Below are 24,946 nucleotides of genomic sequence, written 5' to 3' on the forward strand. Positions count from 1 at the left end.
GTATATATTTGGGTGGACAAGTCAACGCCTTGGATCTGGGCCTGGGTGGTAGCTGAGTTGGTCAGCACACCGGCTCTCCTGCACTGCCCTGGCAAGCTCACCCAAAGCCTCAGCAGGCAAAAGGCCAGGCCGGCTCTCCCACTCTCACTGCACCATCCCCAGCAGGGCCAGCTTTGCTGTGCTGCCCAGGGGAGGAGCAGGGCCAGCTCTCCCACCTGCTGTGTTGGGAGTGGGGGCATCTCTCCCTCATTCAAGCTACCACATGGCAGAAAGAGTGGCAAGCTCAGTTTTCCAGTGGGAGTGGGGGAGTTAGTTCTTCAAATGATCCAATTTGGTTCAATGTTTACCTTCAAGAATCTATCTACATAAGACAAAATGTGGTAACAGTAACTAAGCCAAAGATGTCTGCCCAAAGATGTTCATTTATTTAACTATTATGCTGCAGTAGTAAATGAAGAGCTGAAAAAAATCTAAGCACTCAAAGACAAAGTTATAAATAAAGGTGTATTCATAAAGTTAGATAGTCATTTAAATAGACATTTAATATGATTGTGTATGAAAGTTTTATCTATATAGAAGAGAAGCCAATATAGAAAAGACTAGATGAGCATTTATTAATGTTACCCACAGCAACCAGCACATATGATTAAGTTTTAAATCATATCTTCCAATTGTTCTATATTAGAATTTTTTGTACTTGGGAAGAAAAATAGTTTTTAAAGTTCATGGATTAATCACCACTGTGATATCTGAAAATTATTACGACACAAAAACAAGCTTCATAAAATAAAAGCTATATTCTATAAAGAATTCTTTCTCATGATTCTTAATGATTCTGAAACTTTCCCTGAGAATCTGTGTCACAACATAAACATTCACAAACCCCACCAATGGTAACTTCAGGGCCACTGCAGTACACTAGGAATTACAGTGCACATGAACAGTTACACAACATCACTTGTCTTCCACCCATCTAAATAAACGAAATGATCAATTCTCAGACACATAGAGAAATAAGGCCAGGGGATACACTACTGCCCTAACACTGGGTAGAAGAGAATCAGAATTTGCCCAAGCAGAAGCCACAGAAAGCAGTGCTGCGGAGACCCTAACTCTAACTGGCGGCTTTCTGCAGCTGTGTGGATAATTTTGGAGTTAAACTCCATGGCACAAAATGACTCTGTCAAGTGTTAGTTTTACTCCCAAGATCGTAATGGCTTTCACAGTAGATACAGAAACCCCTGAGAAGCTTTTGCTGGGACCAGAGCAAAAGAAGCCACTTGTAAACATACCAGGACGGGCGTAACAGACAGCCTGGGTGAAGGAAGCCAGGGTCTGTGAATACTTGGGGGCGCTGGGGGCAGCACGCTGAGATAAAGATACCCCGCGGTGCCATGTGGCCCTGCTGGTGCTCGCACCAGTGTGGGATAAAAGGTTACCCTTTTTAATATTTACCACAACACCACAGCACTCAGTTCCTCCAGATAAGGAATATCCCAAAGAGAAACTAACTAACCACAGCCTAACCTTCTGGGTTTTGACTAGAACCTATCTGATCTAGGATAGAAAATACCCAAGATCAGCCCTCCGCAGCCTTCCAGTTCAACCCGGGGAGAGGTACAAGGAAACCCCTGAGGAGGTCACAGGCCAAGAGCAACTACCAAGACACAAAGACCTGTTTATAGAACAACAGGGCACTCCTAGTGCCCTGCACCTTACTACTACAGTACTAAAGGCTGATTTACATGGCAGTTCCTTTATCAAAGTAGACTATGCTTATATGTCAAGAAAACATCTCCACGTATGATTAAAAGTAAGAGGCACAATCTGAGAAGAAAGCAAACATTAAAAACAGATCCAGATATGGCAGGCATTAGGCTAATCAGAGCTGGCATTTAAAACAACAATGATTAATATGCTAATGCATTTAATGGATAAAACAGACTACAGGTAAGAACAAAAAGAAATACTAAACAGTAAGCTATTGTGGCAGACAAGTATGCTTCTCCCGGGTTCACAGCTGCTTACAGACATTCTGACCTTGAGGGTACCTCAACAGAAAACAAAAAAATTAAAGGAAATAGAAAACTAGAAAATACAAATGTTAGAACATGAAAAGTTAAAAAGTAAAATAATATTGCATACCAGGAATGAGAAAACTAGAGGAGATATCAAAGAAAAAGCTCAGAAGAAATAGACGAAAGACTGACCTGAAACTCCTTGACATTGTCATGCACCAACCAAATACAAGGAGCTCAAATACCCCTGAGCAGCACAACTCCAAAGGAGCTGTTCACACTATAGAAGAGTGTAGCAAAAGATGTCACAGAAGGCCCTGACCAGGGAGGGATGCCTACAGAGGGGAACAAAGATACGAATTATATCTGATTTCCCTACAAAGGCCATAGAAACAAGAAAAATGTGAGGGAAATGTTTCACTGCGGCATAAAGCTCTAACCTCACAGAAATGCAAGATTATTCTCCAGGAAAACTGAGGATTTCACTGACATGAGAACACCTTCTTGAGAAGTGCGGGAGGCTCGCCACAGAGGAGGAAACCACTGAAGCCAGAGATTCAGACCTGCATTAATAAAGGGTGTTAACAAAGGAACAGTGATGGTGAAACAGAAAAGTGTAATTTTCTTGTACTTGACTGAGCTAAGAAGTAAGTTTAAAACTATATTTCCTTAAAAAAGAAAACAAGAGTAAAACAAATAAACAAAAGCCGCAATCCACCAATTTGTTCCTGGGTACATGTGATCATTCATTTTGATGCACATATACAAGACACAAAAGTAGGGAGTGAAAATGGATATCAGCTACACAATAATGTCAGCTATGCCACAAGCCATAAGATGCATGTAGATAAGACTTTACACTGCCAAGGACTGTGCGCAACACTTTCTAAACTTCTGTTATGTGTGGGGCAGTGCCTGCAAAGGCTAGAAGAAGATATCGGTCCCTTAGAGTGAGAGTTTCAGAGCATCCTGAGCCACCAGCTATGGTGCTGGGAACTGAACTCAGGTCCTCTTCAGGACCTCTTAACCACATTGCCCCAGCTCCAGTTACCGTTCAGGGTGACAATGGGGCAAACCTTCACAGAAACACAGAAACACCATCCACTGCACCATCTGTAGCTGGGAAAGTAATCGGTACCTGCGATGGTGCTTAAAGAAAAAGCACAGCTAAGACAGGTCACATCTCACCAGCACTTGTGAGAAGTGAGGCCTCGCCATACAAGAGGCAGTGCTCTCCTGTGCTCTGTGTACTGTGAACTTACGATCTCTGACAATTCTGTATGTTTTTACATACATGCCTGCATGCACATACGTGTGTGTGTGTGTGTGTGTGTGTGTGTGTGTGTGTGCGCGCGCGTGCAGAAAAACTCAAAGCGAATGTATAAAATCAAAGAACTTAACAAACACAGGGAACTAGGTTCATGGATAGGAAGACCTAGTACTGTCAAATGTCACTTCTTACAAATGTGACCAGTGTAGTTAATTCAGCCCCACTCAAAAGCCCAGCATGTTAATTCATGGATATGAACTAAGGGATTCTAAATATGGAGAGTCAAAATACCTAGTTAGCCACATGGCTCAATATATAAAAGCCCTTGGCACATACCCTTGCTGACCTGAATTACATCCCTAAAATCCAAAGTGAAAGGACAGAGCCAACTTCCAAACATTGTCCTTTGGTGTCCATAAGAACTCTGTGGCATAGTCACATGAGCATAACACACAAGTTAATAAAAATAAGAAATTTTAAATTTAAAAAATGGTTTAAAGAGTCCAAAGATCTAGTAGATTTGCAAAAGAATAGGCAAATAGATCAGTGAGCAAAACAAAGAGGCCAGAAAATTCAATTCAATCAATTAATAATTGGCAAAAAAAAAAAAAAAAAAAAAAAAAAAAAAAAAATGAACAACAACAAACCCAGTAGCTAGCTGGAGAGATGGCTCAGTAGTTAACAGTACTTACTGCTCTGCTCTTGCAGAGACTCTAAGTTCACTTCCCAAAGCCTGTATCGGGTGCCTCACAACCACGTCTAAGTCTAGTTCCAAGAGGATTTGATGCCCCTGGCCTCCATAGGCACCTGCACTCACTTGTATATACCCACATAGAAACACGGGCACATAACTTGAAATAATGTTCTAAGAGCACCATCCCACAAAGTCAGACATGATGATACAGTTCTGTAATCACAGATACCTGGGAAACAGATGCAGGAAGATAAAGGGTTTATAACCACCTGGGCCACAAAGTACCTCCAAGCCCATTTGGGTCATGCCCTGTTTGGAGGGGGTTGGGAAGGATCATAGGAAAGTACAAACACAAAAGGACGTTCCTTATCATTTGCTGCTAGAAAGATGCACAGAACAGTGGTGCGTCTTGCAATGGACAAAGCCTAAAAAAAACCAGCGATGCCTACACACCATTCATTGCTGCAGTCATTCAGAGCAGCTTGGCTGGGAACTAGACTTTCTTTTTGAAAAACTAGCAATCAGTGTCTTCCCGAGAGGTAAAAATGTCTATCTCTATGGTCCTTTGTATATGAGCTTCAGCCCATTCACTCACAATGGCTAAACCTTGCAGTCAAGATGCCCAGCAGTAGGTGAATGGACAAAAGGCACAGGCAGATGGCTTTGCTGGGGCTGTGACTGCATCGTCCCTGTCACAGCCTCAGAACAAAGCTACCATGCCACCTGCTAATATAAGACACTGTTCCAGAGCTTAGGTCTAGTAGCAAAGAAAACAAGGCACAGAAGGCCGAGTTGGCACACCGACTTTCCTCCCAAATACTAGGCAGGAATCTGCCTCACTCACATTTTGTCCTGGGCCTCAAACACAATGTCTGGCATAAAACAATAAAACAACTCATTGGCAAAGCACAGTCAAAAAGAGGGAAAAAGAGACCCTCATCTGAGCTGGCCTAGAAACAAGGAGTACCCAATAGAGGTGAGCAGTCCCCAAAGGTGGAGCTTGTTGAGGACTAGTGCTACCCTAAAACACTTTAGGAGCTCTTGTGGCGAGTTAACATAGCCTGCTTTGTGGGGGGCTTCATCTTCATGGACCTTCTTGAAAACCAACTACAAATACTTTCAAATCCTACGAAACGACAAAGGCAAAAGCCAACCAGAGGGAGGAGACTTAGCTACATGTCTCTAACTAACATGTCGAAACAAATCAAAACCCTGCCCCCTTCAGAACCTACTTTTGACTGTTAACAAAGTACCAATTGTTCACTTAAGACCTTCCATGCTTTGGTATGTTTAGTGTCAGAATTGTTATTTTGTCTTCTTAAAATTACATCCTGATGTCAGGAAACTTTGATGGATGAACAAGATGCATCTCTGCAGCTAGCAAACAAGAAACACAGGTTTAAACTTTGCCCAGTTACAAACGGCCTCGCCTTGCTGAACAGAACAAGCATTGTTAGCTGTGATTCTTTCATGTCTTTAAACCTCCAAGAGCTGATGCAAAAGCGCCCTGTTGGTGTCGGCTGTGCACATAAAGCTGTGCTCAGGAAGCAAAGATGTCTTTAACCAGAACAAAGTACTTTAAAAAGAAAGAGAGAAGGAGACAACATAGCCCTTTTGTAAGACTTTGCTTATAGAAAGAACAGTTCCAGGCAAGTGACAGCCCATCCCAGTTTTAGCCAGCCTTACAAAGAATCGATCTGAAATAGTCATGGTTTGAGCAAGTGAACATGAGAAATCAAGCAGTGGGTTCTAGTAAGAAATTCTGCCTTGGTTTTCCTTAGTTTGGTGCACACTCATGAGGAAAGTCACCTTCAAAGTCTAGCAGTACTTGGGGTCAACTGAGAGAACTGGAAGCTTTTAAGACAACACTGCTGTTAATGTCACTGTGATCTTAAGTGTGTTTTCTTCAGTACCGTTCAAAAGTAGACTTATTCAGCTTGCAGGCAGTATACAATGTTTTATACAGAAATCTTTCTCTAAAGCCATTCAACATTAAAACAGTTCATCACAACTGAAGCATGGGCCATGTGTGTCTCCGCCCTAAAGACTGTCCAACACTGAGATGACAGACAGCTGCTGCAGGCACACACAGGGTCTCCTGAGACTGTGTGCACAGGCCACCTCCAGCCCTGGGCAACAGTGCTGCCCGTACCCACAGAACAAGGACTGTGCACTGACTCTAAGTACAAGGACTCTGTGTTAGCCAGCTCCAAAGAAAACAACCTCTGAAGGGGGCGGGGCCAGAATGACAGCACTAGGGAGGGCAGTAAACAGTGGGCACAGGTTGTGCCAAACAGCTTTCCCTCCAAGGCCGTGGTGCTTTTCTTTCACTGGCTACTAATTAATTTCTGAGAATTCACTTGTGCTCTAGATTTGGACATATGCCTTTTAAAAGTCTTTCTAAGTAGGCCCACCCCCCAAAAAAAAACCCATTTGTCACAAAGACCATTACAAATGGCCAATAAGCATTTAGTAGTGGGTATTCAACAAAGGCAGGACGGTACTCAGAACAGTCAGTTGATAGAAGGGGTAACAGGCAAAGACAAGACAGGAGGCAGGACAACAGTCTTGAAATTAGAACCTGAGCAGAAAAGCTTTTTTAAAAAAGCAGAAAGAAAGAGAACCTGTCAAAAAAATAAAAAAAACTATATAATCAATGTAATTGCATCACAGAAACTTTTCTTTTAACAGAGTCTGCAGGCTGAACGAATGAGCAAATTTAATTGGGATAATCAATTCCAAGACACACCCTGACTAAAAGGTTTCAAAAAAACAATGTTCAGACTCTCTAAGAAGAAAAAACAAAGTAATAAAGAAAGTCATGTTTAACTGGCATCAGAGCTGTCTAAAACAAAGTCAGTGTAGTGTAAACCATGGAGAAGCATCCTCCAGGTGCGTAGGAAAACGGGAGACAGTAAAAATGAATTCTGGAGCTAAGAAGATGCCCTTCTAGCATCTAGACCATACAAAAACCAGTGTGAAAAACAAGAATACAAGATCCTTCCTTGAGAAATCTACTGCAGGATGAACTTCAACAGAAGCCAGAAAACTTTCCAGTCAACAGTATGCTGACAGGTGTATTCATACACAAAACCATATAGCAAAGACTTAAATAGAAGTGAGCCATAAAGTCCCATCAAAACATGGTGGTAAATGGTATTACAGTAGCCAATTATTAGAACAGAGACATGTGTGACTTGAACATTGTATATACTCCATAGTAAGCCCCCATGGCTGGCACTATTTGAGAGGGTTAGAAATGTCAGGAGGTGACAAGAGGTAAAGACGCAGGTCTCTGAGGCTTGTCCCTTAGGGTTTCTTGTCCTTGGCTTCTTCTGATTTCTGTCTCTGCTTTCTCTCCATAGTTAGGTGGAAAGAGTCTCCACCAACGCCCCGATACATAATGTCCACAACTCTAAACATGCATTTGAGGCTAAGCAACCCTATCTGGAAGACTCTGAAACTGCAAGCAAAGCTAAATTTCCCGTTAAGCTGTGTCTGCCTCATAACTTGTCAAGCAATGAGAAAAGTAACAGGCACAGTGACCTTACGAGGAAGATCAATGCTGTGACTAACTCCAGCCACGTGGCTCCTAAGCCTTTGAAATTAGTTTGTGAGAAAAGTTTAGAGAAGACAGATAGAAAACAAGGAAGCTATGAGCAGATATCAGAACCTGTTCTGACGAGCACTCAGAAGACCCAAGTGCTGGCAAAAAGATGAACTGCAACAGTTGTGCATACGTGAAGCTTCACATAAGGGCTCACAAAAGAAACTGGAGGCCACTCGTGTGTGCCATGATGAGGAATTTGGGTTCTCTGTCGGTACACTTACACTTTGATCAAAAACTGTTACACAGACAGAGCATTTGGGCAGCAGTATGGGGGAGGGGGTGCTGTTTTGGCAAAATTTAGAGTAAGAATTGAGGAAGACACAAGTACTTATTTACAGCTTTTGGGGACAGGAACTGATGTTTATGATCAAAGAGGGTGCAGAGATTAATACCATTAAAAAGAAGCCACAGCCTTTACAGGACAATAAGAAAAATGCTTTGAATGTAGCTAGGCAATTGGGGGTACCTACCAACCTCAGGACCCAAGACTACATGCATAAGCAGCTACAAAGGCACTCTCCCTGGGATGTGCTCTATGTGCTCAGCAGGGAGACATGCCGATGTCACTGCAGTCATGGACCAAGTAGACTCTGGAAGATTCCAGATAAAGCACATTAACAGTGACCCTGCTTGTGCTAATCTTGTGTGAATACAGAATAAACACTAGATGAGCCATAGATGCTTCCATGATACTTAATAAAAATAATGAATAAATCTACCCATCTTCTGTAAGGTTAGTCAACACTGTGTTAAGATGAAAAATAAAAAATGGAAAGAAAAGGATGGAGGACAGAGGAAGGAAGAAACAGCAGCAGCGGGGATGGCTGCTCGTGCAAACCGTAGTGAGGGCAGAGGAGGGTTAGTGTCAGACTAAAAGAGAGTAAGCCTTTATTTTAAACTATAAAAATAAAATAGTCATAACCAAAATGAAAAAGTAAATGTCACAAATTTAGCTCTTGGGGGGGGCTGGTTAATACACAAATTTAACATGTTGTCCTTTTAACATCTTACTTAATCTGAAATTGTGTCAAAATTAAACTTTAACAAGAAGAGGACACTCAGAAAAGAAACAGCCTCTGTCCACACGGAACCCGAAAGTGACACAGTCACCATACACAGCAAGGCCACCTGAGTAAAGGCCAAGCTGGGACACAGAAAATGGCGTGAGAGAAATAAAGGTCGGAAGGTTAGGTAGTACCAATACCCAGGACGCCTGACAACATCTTTAAACCACTAAATTAATCAAAGGGGGAACTACCCATCCTTGAAGCCATTTGTGTCTTGAGATGATAAATTTCCTTACTGCCGGCAGAGACAGCGATAAATTAAAATCTATAGAACCAACATGAGTTGAGACTTGAAAAGGGCCTAAGATCTTAAAGAAATAATACCCAATCTATGAGATGGGATTACCAAGCCTACCTAACTGCATTAGAATTGTTGAGTTGTGTCCGAATTCTTTTACAATACATTTAATGTGTATAGGCATCTGTCTCTATGTGTGCCTATACACTATATGCATGTCTGACGTCTGCAAAAACCCAATGGAGGCATTGGATCCCTTTCTGAAGTTCCAGATGGTTGTGAGTCACCATGTTGGATGCTGTGAATTGTAGTCCTCTGGAAGAACAGCCAGTGCTCTTTACTGCTGAATCCTCTCTCTAGCTCCACATATATTTATTAATAATAATAAATTATTCCAAGAGCTTATTAGTATTCCTTATTACTGACAAAGCCTTCAACACATAAATATCCAACAGTTTTCTGTGAAGTTAATATCAACTCTCTCCAGCATATAGCAAAAATTAGCTTGCTAGGTGTGATGCAAAAATCATTTAACTTGAAAAATCAGGAAGAATGCAATTTGAAACTGTTCTAATTTGTCAGCAAGAACAGGGAAAATTGAAGTCAATTCAACGGATATTCACTGTCAAACGTGGGAGACATTCCATACATATTTAACATGGAGGCCAGGGAACATAAACATTTATTTCAGATAAAAGCTCCAGACCTGCTATCGTAAGGTTAGTATCTGGAATGTGTCTCATCTGGCTGGACCGAAAATAGAAAGATGAGCCAAAGGATATTTTATAGGAGTGATAAGAGAAGGCTAGAAGATTTGATCTTAATTGACAGGGAGAGCTAGTTAAATCTTTAAGCAGCAGCACACTGACTCCAGATATATCCAAAACATCATCTGGGCATATTTCTGTGCATTTGATAGGGTTCAAGAAAGGGTAATGTCAACACAGTCACTAGCAAGAAGGATCTTTGAAGTACAGTGGTGGCGTGGGCTCTGAGCTCTCATAGGACAGCTTGCAGTTAGCAGACTCTGGGTCAGCTGCTCTAACTGCCTTAGGCTGTGGCTGGAGAGGAAAGCTCCAAAAACACTCCCAAGAAGGTGTGTTACAACACACTTTGAGTTATAAACGATGCAAAAAACAACAATGTGCTCCAATCTTTGCAGGCAGGTGCTTCTAGTATGTGTAGGAAAGGTCAGAAAACACAGGATTGCCAGATGAAGGAGGAATGTGCTTTGGGTTTACACTACGTAGCAGTAGTCACTTTCCAAGAAAATTAGAACAGCTCAAACTCCCATCAGTGATGAGACACAGCTAACATTTCCTCACATTCACGAAGTCTGCACCTTAAATTCTGGTGAAGTTAAGGGCAGAATCTCACTTAAGTAGTGCCTTACTTTAATCTGTCTGGTGGTAAATGTTTTTTTAAAAAGGTCCTTATTTATTCGCCACTAGCAATGCCTCTTAAGAAACTACATGTTCATATCATTTGGATTTTTTTAATAAGATGTTGAATTTAAGCAGCTCTTCAACATAATGTATCTTTCCTTAGAAATATGTCATTAATATGTAGAGAAATGAAAGAATGTATAACTAACATATATCTCAAAATAAGAATTTTCATGCATAAATGAAAATGCTTGTGTAATAGTGAGTGTCATATATGTGCATATATAAATACAAATGTATACGAGTGTGTGTGTGTGTGTGTGTGTGTGTGTGTGTGTGCATGTGTGAGTATGCCCCTATGTGTGTACTGATTTTTTTTTCATTTTTGCTTTAATCATACATGAGCTTCTGCAAACCATATAGAAATCTCCATCACCAAATAGAAACCCTTTGCCCCCTTAGCTGTGATACGGATTGCCGGATGCACCTGCCATTTTGTGCAGGAGCTGCAAGGGCTTGTTGTTCCACAGCACAGGCCTCTCTACACAAAGGATCCCAATGGTGCTTGCAAATGTCTCATTCAATCTCCAGTTTAATTTTTGCATACATGTGGAAAAGCATGTGGAGCCGTGGAGTGCCCCTGCTCTTGCTATGTGCGTGTTGTACACGTGTGTCAGTGCACTCATTGCTCCAGCCCTCACTGTCTCTGCACAGGGCTGTTTCACCAAGTCTGCCTGAGCACTTCCTCTCCCCAAGTCTTACTTCTGGTCCCTTGTTCTCCATTAGCGGACTGGACTTACTGATGCAGAATTTTGCGGCAGCAGTCACAGGAGTCGTGGGCTTCTCTTAAAAATATACTTCAAAATGTGTAACATGTTGAATGTCTGATGAAGCTCAGAAGCACTGGCCATACCTATAGGACAGATAATAAAGAACCGCACCCCACACATTCCACATTGTATGGTTGTTACCCTCTTCTCTATCACTCTGAGGACCACGATAGGGCCTCGGCCAACTCAACCTGCTTTGGTGGCTTTTCTAGCCTCCCTTAGAAGCAGTCGGACAATGAAGGGAATCCAAACATTTCACTGCCCTTAATCATTCTAGATTCTAAAAGTCCTGATTAGAATCTACAACAAGCTACTCACTGCTGGTTACCAAGGTGGCATATTTCAAAATCTCCCTTATTTGATGCTGAAATGACAACACAAATGTTAGCAGCCCAGAAGAAAGAGAAAAGGTGGACGTTTCTAAGAATTTGCTCAATGTAATATCCACCAGCTTTACTCTTACGATTTGCTAATTAGTGTTAATAAATTTTACTTTGATGATCCTATGTTATGAAAGGGGTAAAAATGAGTAAGAGTAGCTTAGTTTCAACTATGAATGATAGAAATGCTATGAAGACACTGACACAAATCATATTCATTTAAAGAAAAACAAGTCCTCTCCCTAACTATTATAAAATATTGACAGTAAACTTTTGTACTATGATCCCTCTTCTAGAAAAACAAAATAAAAGTGTGAGCCTGAACACTGTTGCTGGTTGTCAGCAAGGACACACTGCCGAGCTCTAAAGTCATGCAGTAAAGGTCCTTGTCATCACTTCTTCATGTAGTGACATTGAGAAGAGCAGCCTAGAACAAGAGCACCCCAAGCCACCCCAACAGTAATGCACCCGGGAGCTGACAACCATGGACACAGACGGCAAACTGTGAAGGTGACAGTGAGACCAGAACTTACAGCCAAGGGCAGCGGACAGCAGCGAGCCTCCTCCCCGGGGGCAGCGGACAGCAGCGAGCCTCCTCCCCGGGGGCAGCGGACAGCAGCGAGCCTCCTCCCCGGGGAAGACCTCCATGCTTAAGTTAAAGCCAAACTTACATTTCATATTCAGAACAGAAGCATGTTCTCAGCTGTCACTTACTTTTACAATTATACAAGATATTGTTTCCTAACATTTAATCTACAATAAATTTAACTCTAATATAACCTGTTCTGCCTATAGTATAAACTCTACTCCTGACACCTAAATTTTTTTCAATTTTCTAGTTTCTAAGCCATGGTTATGATGCTCGTTTGAGAGAGTGTAATCTCAGGAGTTACATACACACTGCCTTACAGAATCCTTTTCAGACAAGGCCACTGTAGGTGTTAAGAGCACAAAATATGTGCCAGTCCCAGTTCTGTTTCAATGATTGTACAACATCAGTACCATAAACTTCTCCTATGCATTTTGCTATTACATCACAGAGACCAGAAAGGATAAACAAAATGAGGAAACCTTCTCACATGCCAATCAACCATGTTATTTCTTAAGTAGTCTGAATACAGCTGAGGGCAAACAAGTTTGCTTGCAAACACTTTAAAGACCAAGTCTAACAGGTCCTGGTAAATGGTAGAAAGACTAAATAAAATGTGCACCATACTGCAGCATTTGCACCTTGTAGTAGAGACATTAAGTCAGCTCCAATAAACAGTCTCTATTTCTTTTCTTGCAGAGCTGTAAACGTGTGGAGAGCAACGATGGACTACATCCAAAGCAAAGAAAAACATGCTGTGCTTGCTGGCCTCTTCCACATGCAGGTGCTTTCTCTCATTAAGGGTCTAGACAAGAGAGACAAACACTGGCTTTGAGTAGAACTTTCTAGAGAGCACCTTTGAAAAGGAGGCAGTAGCAGCTTCGTGCTCCTTCTTTACTTCCGACTTCCTGGGAAGCACGTGCAGTACCTGGGGACTCATGACTGACACCTCAGACTCAGACCCCACAACTGGTAAACCAAACTAACAACTTGTGGAACTGGCAAGATGTGAGGAAAATAAAGCCCTTATTTAAGCCTCTAGTTATTAGGTTTTATATGACATTTTCTGAAGTTAAGTGCAAAGTAATACAATCTACCGAGAAAAAGATACAAAAAAGGTTTTTAGAAAATCCACAGAGGAAGACATTAGTGTGACGGAGGCAGAGGGTAGAGGGGATCAGGAAGATAAATGCCCAGAGAAACAAATATACAAGTCCGTCCATTCACTTGTTCAAGGGTCACCACCTTTCACTATATGAGCCACTGACACAGTGGCTGTCCCAGAGGGCTGAAGAATAATACAATAGTTACGTTACGGTAAGGGGAGAACACCCAACCTCCTTCTTTCTACTGTTCATCAGGCTCCTACCTTGTCTCCAAAGCTACAGCAGGGCCTCAGCATGGAGCTGCAAAGGGAAATGAACTATGGGGAGGATTCATAGCATGGCTATTACCTCAAAAGTCTAAAGAATTCCCTAGTTAAATTTTTCCTCCACTGCCACCCTAGCCAATTTTCCCAATTCTCAGAAAAGTGTACCTCAGTGTACTCTTCAGTCTCAGCAGCCTCATTTAGTGTGCTCCAGAGAACACCCAAAACCGTAAATATTTCATATTTGGATAGCTTGTGCTAAGTGGGAATGTGGCTTGTTTTCTCGGTTTTGGGGGGTTTTGGTTTTTTTTTGTTGTTGTTTTTGTTTTTTGTTTTTTTTTTTGTTTTCTCGGTTTTGGGGGGGTTGTTTTGTTTTGTTTTTGTTTTTCAGCTTTGTTGTTGTTGAGTTTTTCTTTTGGGGTTTCTGTTTTGTTTTCTTTTTTGTTTTTTTTTTTTCTATTAGCAGTTATTCAACTACTCTATGGAAAAATTAAGAAATATCAGGTTTGTCATGCTTGTAGAATACAATAGGAAGAAAGTCTTTTCTGGGCTATTTAATAAACACACAAAATTTAGGAGAATGTCATTGAAACCAAAACAACAGGAAATCACTCTTGCTCAAAGAACAGGCTTAGATCATGGTGAGTTCCTCTCCAATCCTGCTAAAGCAAGTTTCTGCATGCCTTCCAGAGCCTCTACCTACAGAGCTGTTAGGACAGCAGCCAACACATATATTTAATTCTGTAAGTATCCAGCACTATCAGCCAGCTGTTGCCGTTCATAATACACTGACCTCTTTCACTCACTCTCTTGCATAAAACAGCAAAACAAAGCAACTGTTGGTGCGACAGTAATCATGAAATATGCAAAATACTACTCTCCAGAAAGGTTTCAGATAACTCCAGCGCTTGACTTTGCATTTTAAATGATTTGTTCACTCTCAAGTACTTTTCTGTTCCTTATTTGCAAATTCAATGCTGCTCTAACAGTAAGTTCCTTTTTGTTTCTTTATCTTTAAACAGTCGGCCATGAAGTCAAGTACATTTTGTACTTTCTCTTCATCAAATTTCTCACTGTGATACACACAAGAAAACTGTCTTCCACACACCTCTGTCCTGTACGTACAGGACAGGTTATGTAAGGCATTTTCTACATGCCCGTCACTCTTGGCCAATGCTTTCAAATGGAAAGAAAAAGCTTCACTCGAGGCCCCTAGAACGTTCTTTCTGCCAGTAGTGCCCTCCACTCCAAAGTAGCTCCAGGCTTGGGCAGGTAACAAAGTTCCCAAAAAAGCAAAGAGCAGACTAGACAGAACTGAGACAAATAAATAAATGCAAACAAAATAAAAGCACACGCAGGGGATGGTAACAAGAGCTACATGAACAACTTAGACACCGAACCCATCGGCTCAGCTCAGACGACGTAACAGCACATGTGCTGTGGAGCTGACACGCTGCACTGACAGTGTCTCTCCTCACAGAGCTGTGTCATCCCTCACTCTAGACTCTGACAGGCCAACACAACTCCTTCCCCACTAGTCTCCTGTCTTCCATTTGCAAAGATCTGTGGCTCTTCTCATTCACAGAAACTATAAGCAAGTTGATGTTCAAATGCAAGGCAATGCTGTGCTGTTAACAGGGGACAACACAGAAGTGACAAGCCGTGACTAAGGCACTAACAGTGAGCTGTGGAGACAGTGTCAGCAGGAGTAACTCTGCTCCTTCCCAGAAATAAAAACAGAATTGAGGCAAATTAAACAAACATGTACGAAGTGAGAAATAATCACGGTGTCTCAAGCTCAAGGCAAAAGACCAACTGTTCCTTCCCTCTGACTCAAAATGACCCAGGAGTACAACCAAAAGATGCCCTAGCTGGTTTAGTTTGTTACAGAAAAAGGCCCTGACATTCACAGCCCAGAGCTACCATCATGACCAGGTGACTCCAAGGCACAGGTACTCTTAATGTTGTCATAACATCCCTCAGGAAAGAAACTGGAAACCAACTGTGACCAAAAAAAAGGGGGGGGGGGGGGGCAGGGTTTCACCTCTTCAGGACAAGAGAGAAAGATCACTGTCTGGCCTCTAAATAAGTCAGCACTTATTAAAGAAGAGTCCTTGACACAGGATTTGAAAATTATTATGTTCTCTCACCTATTTCTAAAAACACATCCTGTCTTTGACAAGGACCCATAGCGACCTTGTGAAACTATGCTCAAGGAACCTGTAAATTCTTACTCTATGAACAGAAAAAGGTAATGACACACTACAGTCTTAGAGTCAAAGACTCCATACAGAAGCCCTTCTTAGGCTGAAGCAATGGTTAAGAACCTGATTTCAATCCTTAAAACTGCTGTTTAAAAGCTGTAAATGTGATGCATGCCTGTAATCGAACACTGGGGAGAGAGACAGAAGGATGCCTGGACAGACTCCATTAGACCCTATGCCTCAAAACTTAGGATGGAGAGCAATTGTGTGAAATTCCTAAAGCTAACCTCAGACATATAGACACACACACACACACACACACACACACACACACACAGACATGGTGGGGGAGGATTGACCTCAAGTTAATTGTTAACCTCCAAATTCATAATCTACTAAAGACATAAATATGTAAGTAATAAAGGAAATATAATGTGCACCAATAGATGTTTGTTCCGAAGACCTGGGCTAGAAAGGAAATGATTTCACAGGCGGTATGACTTCTGACATGTGCTGCAAAGATAAACAATTTGCCAAGAACAATTAGCATGGGTGGGAGGTAGGAGGTGGGAGGGCACAAAGCATGGATCTGAAGGAGAATATGAGGCTTTGGAATGGTGGTGAGGACCTCAGGTGGGAGAGTATGTGCAGATATCTTGTGTTTGCAAAATTCCACAGTCTGAAGAAAAGAGGGAATGACAGAGGGAGGAAGGAGAGGTAGGCAAAGAACAAACAAAAGTATTTCCTGTTGAGAAGTAATGTCTTCTATTGTGTAGCTGCAGGGTGAAAGACAAGAGAGGGGTTTTAAGGAGGCCATATGATGAGAAAGAACGTCAGCTGTTAACAGTGTAAATGGTCACTATTACACTAAGGCAGATCTCGAAAACAGCAGATCCTATTCTATAGAAATGGCTTAGAGCTGGCTCGTACAATTAGGTAGAACATAGGAGCATACTTACTGGTTTGATGCTGTTTCAAAAAAATACTGACCACCAGAGCAGGTAAATGGCAAGAGGCCTGCACTTTAAAACAGAAATGGGCTGAAGGGCAAGAAAGTAGGGAAGGAAGGAAGGAAGGAAGGAAGGAAGGAAGGAAGGAAGGAAGGAAGGAAGGAAGGAAGGAAGGAAGGAGAGTGGAGCCAAGGAAACTTCCAGATGATGCCACTAGACAAAACTGGTAAACAGTGATGGCTATTGTAGCATGGAGAAAGAGTCCCCAGCACTCCAGGAAACTGAGGCAGAAGTACTAAAAGCTTACGGCAAGCATGGGGTAGACAACAGGACACACTCAAAGCTACACAAGACAATACTCCTAACTAACATCCCAAGACTGGTGTTAGCAATGGCTGCAGTTGTGTTGGAGAGCCAAGGATTCACCATATCTGCATCGTACACTAGACTTCAGTTCACACAAAACTGAGACTGAAGCCAGGCATACAACTAGCTGTAGTAAACATCCATGTTCAGGAAAACACAGGTTAAGACCAAATGTGGGCTGGGGAGAAGGTTCAGTGGGTGAAAACGTACACTGCTCAGGCCTAATGACCTAGAGGCCGTGCAAAAGCCAAGCAAGTACAGGCGTGCAGGCAGCCATAGTCCTGCTATGGCTACAGGAAATGGAGGCTGGAGGCAGAAACATCTCAGAGGCCACCCGAACTTAGGTAAAGATACCCTGTCTCCAACAATGTGGTAAGACAAGGATGGGCAACTGAAGGCTGTCCTCTGACCTCCACAAGCACGCTGTGGTCTGTGGCCTCTGACCTGTACATGCCCATGCTTTCAGACAACATTCTCTCCTTGTACGAGCGTGTGTGTGTGTGTGTGTGTGTGTGTGTGTGTGTGTGTGTGTGTAAAAACAATTTTCATTAGCTAACCTTTTTTTACAGAAGTCAAATAAAGCCCAGTGTGCTTTTATTTTCTAATGAAAAATTTTCATTTAAATGAAATGAAAAATAAAATTAAGCATAGTAACTATAGCTTAAAATCTAATAACTATTAGTGGATCTAGTTAACAATATAATCAGTTGAGTTTTTCACTTGCTTTTAAACAAGATTATTAATTACTAAGAGGACAAGCCTTTGTCTATTCTTAACAGCTCAGCTTATTTTGTAAAGCAATTTATTCATGTGTTCATGTTGAAATAATACTCTTTTACCTCGATAATTTATGAAGAACTGAAAGATGAATCCACATAAAACAAACAATATTTCCACTGTATGAAGGAAAGTAGAACCATTTTTTTTTCTGCTACAAAGAGCATTGTATAAGAGACTCCCTGTTGAGAAAAGACATCAGGAAGCAGATAGCCTTCACTTCAGGCCCACCTTTCTTTCCCTGCTGTGCACAGCTCTCTATTTTCAAGTACTGCAAATCATTTTGCTTGGCTGTCTAACCAGTCCTGTCAGCATCAGAATACGTTTCTTGGTAAGGCCGGTTCAGAACAGGAATGACTGTCTGTCTACTACCACCGGTGTGGCCATTTGGGTAGTAATGTACAAGGTCAAACAGGGGTCATCAGTCCATGATCAAAGCATGCTGGCTGTTCTTCCTGCCTACATGGAACACACACGTCGTGTTTATTTCTCTCAGCCTCTGCATGACCTCCTTAGGTGGCATGAGAAAGACCCCACACTTGTGTAAAGCACAAGTCAAGGGTTTTCTGATTTGATCATCTCATTAAGAGCAATTTCTTTTCAAACTTTTGATCTCTTTTCATTTACTCAAATTAAAACCCATACTGTTTAAACCACACTGGAATAATGGACCAAACAGGAACCTGGTTGAGGATGAAAAATGGCAGATGAGAAAACAGAGTGATCTGACAGGCAGCATCATAAAACACAGTTTTATGAAACTACTTCAGCCAATAACAAGAGTCCAAAGTTCAAGGCCAGCCCAAAAAAGCAACTTTACTTCTATTTTTGTTTCTTAAAAATTCTATGATTTCATCAATCTGATCAATAATCTACCATAAAAACCTCACGAACTTAAAAAATTTAAAAAAAAAAAAACAGCTGTCTTGTTAAACACTCATACACACACACACACACACACACACACACACACACACACACACACACACCTCTGTAGGATTTTAAAGGAGACTTGTATTAATCACATGAAAAAACAACCCCTTGTCACTCATCTTTGCCCCTACTACCCTGTTTCAATGAGGTGGAACCAAGTGAAGTGATGGCAATGCGTACGGAAGGGCAGGCGAGAGACCCATGCTCTGCAAAGGAAGAAGCGGAAGTGTCAGGGCAGCACCGTGCACGGCATGCTGAAGGCCCTGAGGGGAACTCGAGGGCAGAGTCAGTACTGTCCCCACACTAGAAGAGACTTGTTTTTAATATGGATAAAGCAAAGCAATCACATTGGCTAAGGGACCCAGGGGAGAAAAGAAAGGACTGACCACCATAAATGCACAAGTAGCATAGTGCCCTCTCCTCCATGGGTCTGAGTGCTACATCATCCTATTGAAAAGCATAAGGCAACACAGAATACATACAAGCATGAAGGCCGAAGGATGGGTCCACAGTGACAGTCAACAAACGTAGTTACACATTGTTGCACACATGTAATGACATACTAATACAGGTCACAAAATGTTCATCTTCACTGGTCAGGAGATGGCAAAAAGTAGGAAGGCATGTCATATATAAACGTCACTTGTACCTGACATATTCTCAGTGTGAACTGTTTGTATATGGTACACCATTAGATTTTCTTTGGAAACAAATCAAACATTCGTTGGAGTGTTATTTTAGTAACAACTGGCTATAAGGATCAAAAGCCTTTACAGCCATTAAAACATTTAGGCATATCTAATACTCCTTTCCATTAGTCCTTCAATGAAGCAGAGTAGCACATTAAAGAAACCCTTGCTCACAACTCCTAGCTTTGTTGTATTACAAGAACAAACTTTTCCTCTGTGATTAGTGGTGCTTCATCATGACCCATACTGACACTGGGGCTCATTCACCAAAGAAAAGCACAGCTTACATACTCAATGGCAACACCCACAATGGCGGGGGGGGGGGGGGTGTTAAGGCGTTCTTCCTCTTTCCCTTTCATTCTTGCCTTGTGCTTTGGTTTGGGTCCAGGCTGCTTATTGTGGTGATGTGTGAACTGAACTCAGGACTGCAGACACACCTCTGGACTACTGAGTGATCACAGGACCATGTTCTGTCTGTGGAAAACTCAAGTATCAGCAGTACCAAAATGTCTATAGAATTCAACTGTCCTATAGAAAATGCCGTGAATATGACATATTTCTCATTCTGAAAGGAAAGAGAGAGATAATTTTCTGGAAATGAATGGCACCATCCCCTGCTGTGGGTTAGGGCTTTTCTTCTTCTGGAGCTCACCTTCCACCTTCTCTACTCCGTCCACCTTCCTAGCTCCTGCTGTGACTCAAGTTTTCTGCTCCTGCTCAGTTAAAGAGATTGCCACCCTCAACCCTTGCCTGCACATACATGACATACACATGCACAGGCACACACGCGCATACATATAAATTGAAAATGAATATTTAATAAATAACAGAACTGATGCTAAGAAAAGGTCTGGCTGGGAAGGCAAGGGAAATCGGTAACAAAGACATCTGGGAGGATTAGACCTGAGTGTGCTGAAAGGTAATGGAAAGGAGCCAATGAGCTGGAGCGGCTGAGAGCCTAGGGGGAAATAATTTACAGAAAGGTTTCTAAGGAAGCAGGTTAGAATACGATTCAAGAGGTATGTGAAGAAAGCATCTTCCACATCAGTTACCTGCTGGATTCCCTGGCCCACACTGAACCACCTAGAAAAAGGGCTACTGGGCAGGAAACGGCTGTAGCAAGCAACTTTACCAGGCATGCCTACCTCCTCTAAGAACACTCAGACTGAGTTAGGGAACTCCACAGCAACACATTATCCACCAGATAAAACCACATCAATAGCATCTTAGAATGATATTAAGATGATCTTTAGATCTTAGAAGGCCTACTGGGTAGTACTTGACTGGCTTTCTTAACCCAGTTGTGATGCTATTATTTGTTAATAGAGTATTTTTATTTTAAAAACTACTTAAAGTCTAATTTATACTTTTTGATACATACTAAATATTTAATAATATTAGGAGTCCATCAGTAAAAGGCAAAAGATTTAAGTGAGCTGAAGAGAAATCAGAGTTGTATGAAAAATCTTTAAAGGCTTATATGAAGATGCAGAGAGGGCTCCGTGGATAAGGTAACTGCCACCAAGACTGACAGTCCGGATTCAATCCCTGGAACCCTCATAACAGGACAGAACTGACCCCTCAACTTGACCTCTGACCTCCATGTGCACACTGTGCCACATACAGAACTAGACACATGGTTTTTGGGTTCTGGTTTAAGCAAAGGCTTCCTGTCTAATATTGGTGGACACTAGTTCTTCCCTTGACTCTGCAGCAGGAAAGGATGGGACCTTACTTACTTGATTGAGTTTCTAAAGTGGTCTTCAGCTGGGTTTTTCACAGTACAGCTGTTCAGGAGCCACAGATCTGCGTCTGATGCATTTTCTGGTAAAGGAAAGAATGAACACAGAAAAGATAAATATCACATTAAAACCATACAAGTGCTTCCCCAGGAGACATGGGGATGCTGGGGAAGGGTGAGCACAAATGTCAGCATGAGCACCAGTCAGAGCTCTGGTCTGATGGGTTCTAGAAACCTGCAAATGTCAAGATGCCAGACGGAGCCTCTGCTTTAACATCTACTTTAAACCCTCACTACTTAAAACTGCTCACTATTTCAGCGGCACTTCATTGAACATGTGTGTGTGAGTGTGTTTGTACAGGTGTGTCTGTGTGACTTATGTGACTCTGTGTGACTTTATTGAACATGTATGTGTGAGTGTGTCTGTGTACAGGTGTGTCTGCATGACTGCATGTGACTCTGTGTGACTTTGACATTTTCCAGGTGTCCTCCGATATCAACATAAACAGTGGGACTGTTGAGTCAAACACTAATTGTTGAAGTGTCCTTGCACTGTTAAGTGCCCTAGACCAACAGGACCTATGAGTTGCCCACTAGATGGATTGTCACCCTCTTAACTCTTGACAATCTGGTGGAGAAGAGGGCACCAGTGATGGGTCCAAGTAAATTCCTTGTACATGACTTGGAAGGCTTTCCACCCTCAGTTTTGGAGTTCTGCTACTTTTTTGTGCCTTTCATCTGTTCTAATGGGCTACCTAATACTTACAGAGACATTAATGAAACATCTAGAACACGCAAAACAATGTTTTTCTTACTTCATTTCATTTTTTTGACAATTTTCATGATACTTTTCTATTTCTGCATCAAGTTGGTCCAATGTTTCTTTCTTTTCCCCCAACTTGGCCTTAGTACTGTGACTCACAATGAGGGACCCTCCCTCATCCATGACTAAAAAGAACATGCCTGTTCCTACCAATAGGCACGTGATTTTGCATTTTCATTTCTGCCGTTAAACATTTACACTGGTGCACACAGATGTTGTGAATCTGTAAAGTGAAATAACCACTCACGTGTCCCATCAGGTGGGAAAACAACTGTAAATATGATGCTGCTACTTAATACAGCAAAGCAATGAGAAAACTGTTGCTCCCTCACGGCATCCACACAGTGAAGCGCTCAGAAAGGAACAGCAGGAATAGCAACCAAACATCTAAATGTTCACTGGGACACTTGGATCACATTTAACATATAACACATATGAATTCAAGCATATATATACACACACACACACACACACACACACACATAACAAAATTGATGATTAACAAGATAATAAGAACTAGGAAGCATGTAACTCGGTTATAGAAAGACAGCTTAAATAAATACATGACTAGTGGTTTAGCTCTTAAGTAACCCCCACAGGGCCATGTGTACCCTGGTACACAGCAGTGTCAGTGGTAGTAGAAGAAGAATTAAGAGAAAATAAAACACAGGATGTTATGATTTGGGTGTGAAGCCTGTAGATGGCTGAACACTTGATACACACCAACTGGCACTATTTGGGAAGGTTATACGACCTCAAGGATATGGGTCACAGAACAATCTGCAGGAGTTAGCTCTCTCCTACCATGTGGGTTCCAGGAATCAAACTGAGGCCATCAAGCTCAACAGTAAGCTCCTATCTGCTAAGCTGTCTCATCAGGCCCTACATCTAACTCTCCCTTTTCTCTGGTTTTAGTTCAGGTTCTGTGAGTGCTGACTGATTTTTTAATTTAATGTTTAGGAATAAAATAATGCTTAATTTACATCCTCCCATACTATTTGAGCTTTTAAGATTTATATTTTTATTTATATATACATATGCAGGGGGTATATTCACATAAATACAAATGCACAGAGTCCAAAGACAGTTTCAGATCCTTCTGGAACTAAAGTTATAGGTGGTTCCTGGCACGGTGCTGGGAACCCAACTCAGATCCAACCTCAAGAGCAGAGCATGCTCTTAGCTGCTAAGCCAACTTTCTGGCCCTGATATGACTATTTTTAAAAGAAAAACAGTACCTTTGTTTATTCTTGTTTGTTTGTTGACAGTGAGGTACTTGTGTCACGGTGTGAATGTGAAGATCAGAGAAAAACTTGGGAAGACATGTGTAATAAAGCCCAGGGATGAAACTCAGGTCACCAGGCTTTAGCAGTAAGTGCCCTTTACCCACCAAGCCATCTCGCTGGCTCTATTTGGCTTATATTACTTTAATAAGTGTGTGCACATGAGTGTGTACAGGTCATGCAGAGCTCAGAGGACAGCCAGAAGGAGTGGCACCAGGTCACTGAGCCTTCTCACTGGCCATACTTGACTTACAAAACCATGGGTTGCTTTCCTTTCTCTTGAATCAGTAAACCTATGCCATCTCCCTTGATTCCTTCCTAAGAGCATACAGAATCTCTCACTTCCTTACACTTTAAGGTGAGAACATGAACCATCTCCTTACTGTGATCCAGCATGAAAACAAAGACCTGATACACACTGCCTGCTTAGAAGTCACTGAGCCAGGAAAATGATGGTCACCAACAAACCACCCACTCTGAGCATAAAGAAAGAGGAACAAATATTTGTTCTAATCAAAATGTACTTAGTTTCTAAACTATTTATTTACACACAGTAGAAACTGCTTTTAAGTCTATGGTAAGAAAACCCCAATCAGTAATAATGATCATCATTGACACTGTTGGATACATATTATATTATGTTGGGCAGGAAGCCGTGTATGCCACATGCACCTCTGCATGTGACCTTCCCTGTGTGAGGAACGTTCAGTTTTATTCCTATTCTCAGAGAAGGAACTTCAAGCTTCGAAAGAAAAAAACAACTTTCAGAAAGTCACCAGTTAAGAGATGGGTAAGGATTAGAAGTCCAGACAAACTGACTCCATAGATGGACTTGAGGTAACCGGCATGTCTCGTTAGTGGTTCTCTACCTCTTGACCAAAAATAATGCAGACTGGACCTAAGGTCAACACCAAGTGGTGTGATGTGACCTTGGAGCACTGCATTAAAAGTATTTCTAGGCTTCAGACACAGCTATTCCTCCATTTCTAATATTTCTAAAATTTTGAACAGGCCAGCTTTGGTCTGCTCTCATCAAAAGTAGGCATAAAAGAAGTAACAAAAAATTTAGCAAATCAGAGTTATTAGTGTGAAGCCCAGACATGCCTGCCTGTGATCCTGCTCCTGCAGGTGTCTGCATGGCACAATTGTGCACCACGCAGAATAGAGCATTTTTCTTATACAACTGCTTTGTGTGGATGACAGCAGAGGAGCAACAGGGAACGGTAAGAAGCGTGTATTCACAGACTTAAACAGAGGGCAAGCGGGCTGCCACAAACACAAGTCCACAGAGAAGAGGAGAGAGTCTGCTTGTTTTGGCCCCAAAAGCATTTTTGGAGAGTTCTTTACCACAGAACTCTGGAAGAGAAGTCAAGTCCAAACAGCTTAAATGTCCATTAAACTTACTTAGACCCAGGGAGTTTATTTATATAATACAAATCACTGAGAGCCTACTAAAAACTTTGAGAGTAAACTATGTATTAATAAGAGAATTTAAATGTACCTTAAGGTATATCTTGAAAACAATAACTTCTTAAGACCAATAATGTTTTTTCAAGAAAAGGACTCATTAGACAGGCCTCCCTTTACCCAACTATGAAGATGACACCAGGATGAGGAAAAGGATCAGGAGAAAAGATGGCAAAGGGCAGAGCTGCAAGAGCTGGAAGGCTGCAAGAGCCCAGACTTCATGTCTAATTCTGAGCAGGAAGGGCCCTCGGCTCCAGAGTGCT

The 24,946-nt window shown here is 41.8% G+C and overlaps 1 protein-coding gene across 2 annotated transcripts in view; it reads right to left on the reverse strand.

The window, feature by feature from the left end:
* The window catches only part of CDKAL1 (CDKAL1 threonylcarbamoyladenosine tRNA methylthiotransferase), a 468,079-nt gene that overhangs the window by 376,090 nt on the left and 67,043 nt on the right, over positions 1 to 24,946 (reverse strand). For both annotated transcript variants that reach the window (XM_080917709.1, XM_080917710.1), the window contains one exon: positions 21,109 to 21,193. In XM_080917709.1, coding sequence (XP_080773835.1) covers positions 21,109 to 21,193 — 85 coding nt within the window. The remainder of the gene's footprint in view (positions 1 to 21,108; positions 21,194 to 24,946) is intronic.

The sequence above is a fragment of the Micromys minutus genome, assembly GCF_963924665.1.
Source record: "Micromys minutus genome assembly, chromosome: 6".
Taxonomy (NCBI): Eukaryota; Metazoa; Chordata; class Mammalia; order Rodentia; family Muridae; genus Micromys; species Micromys minutus.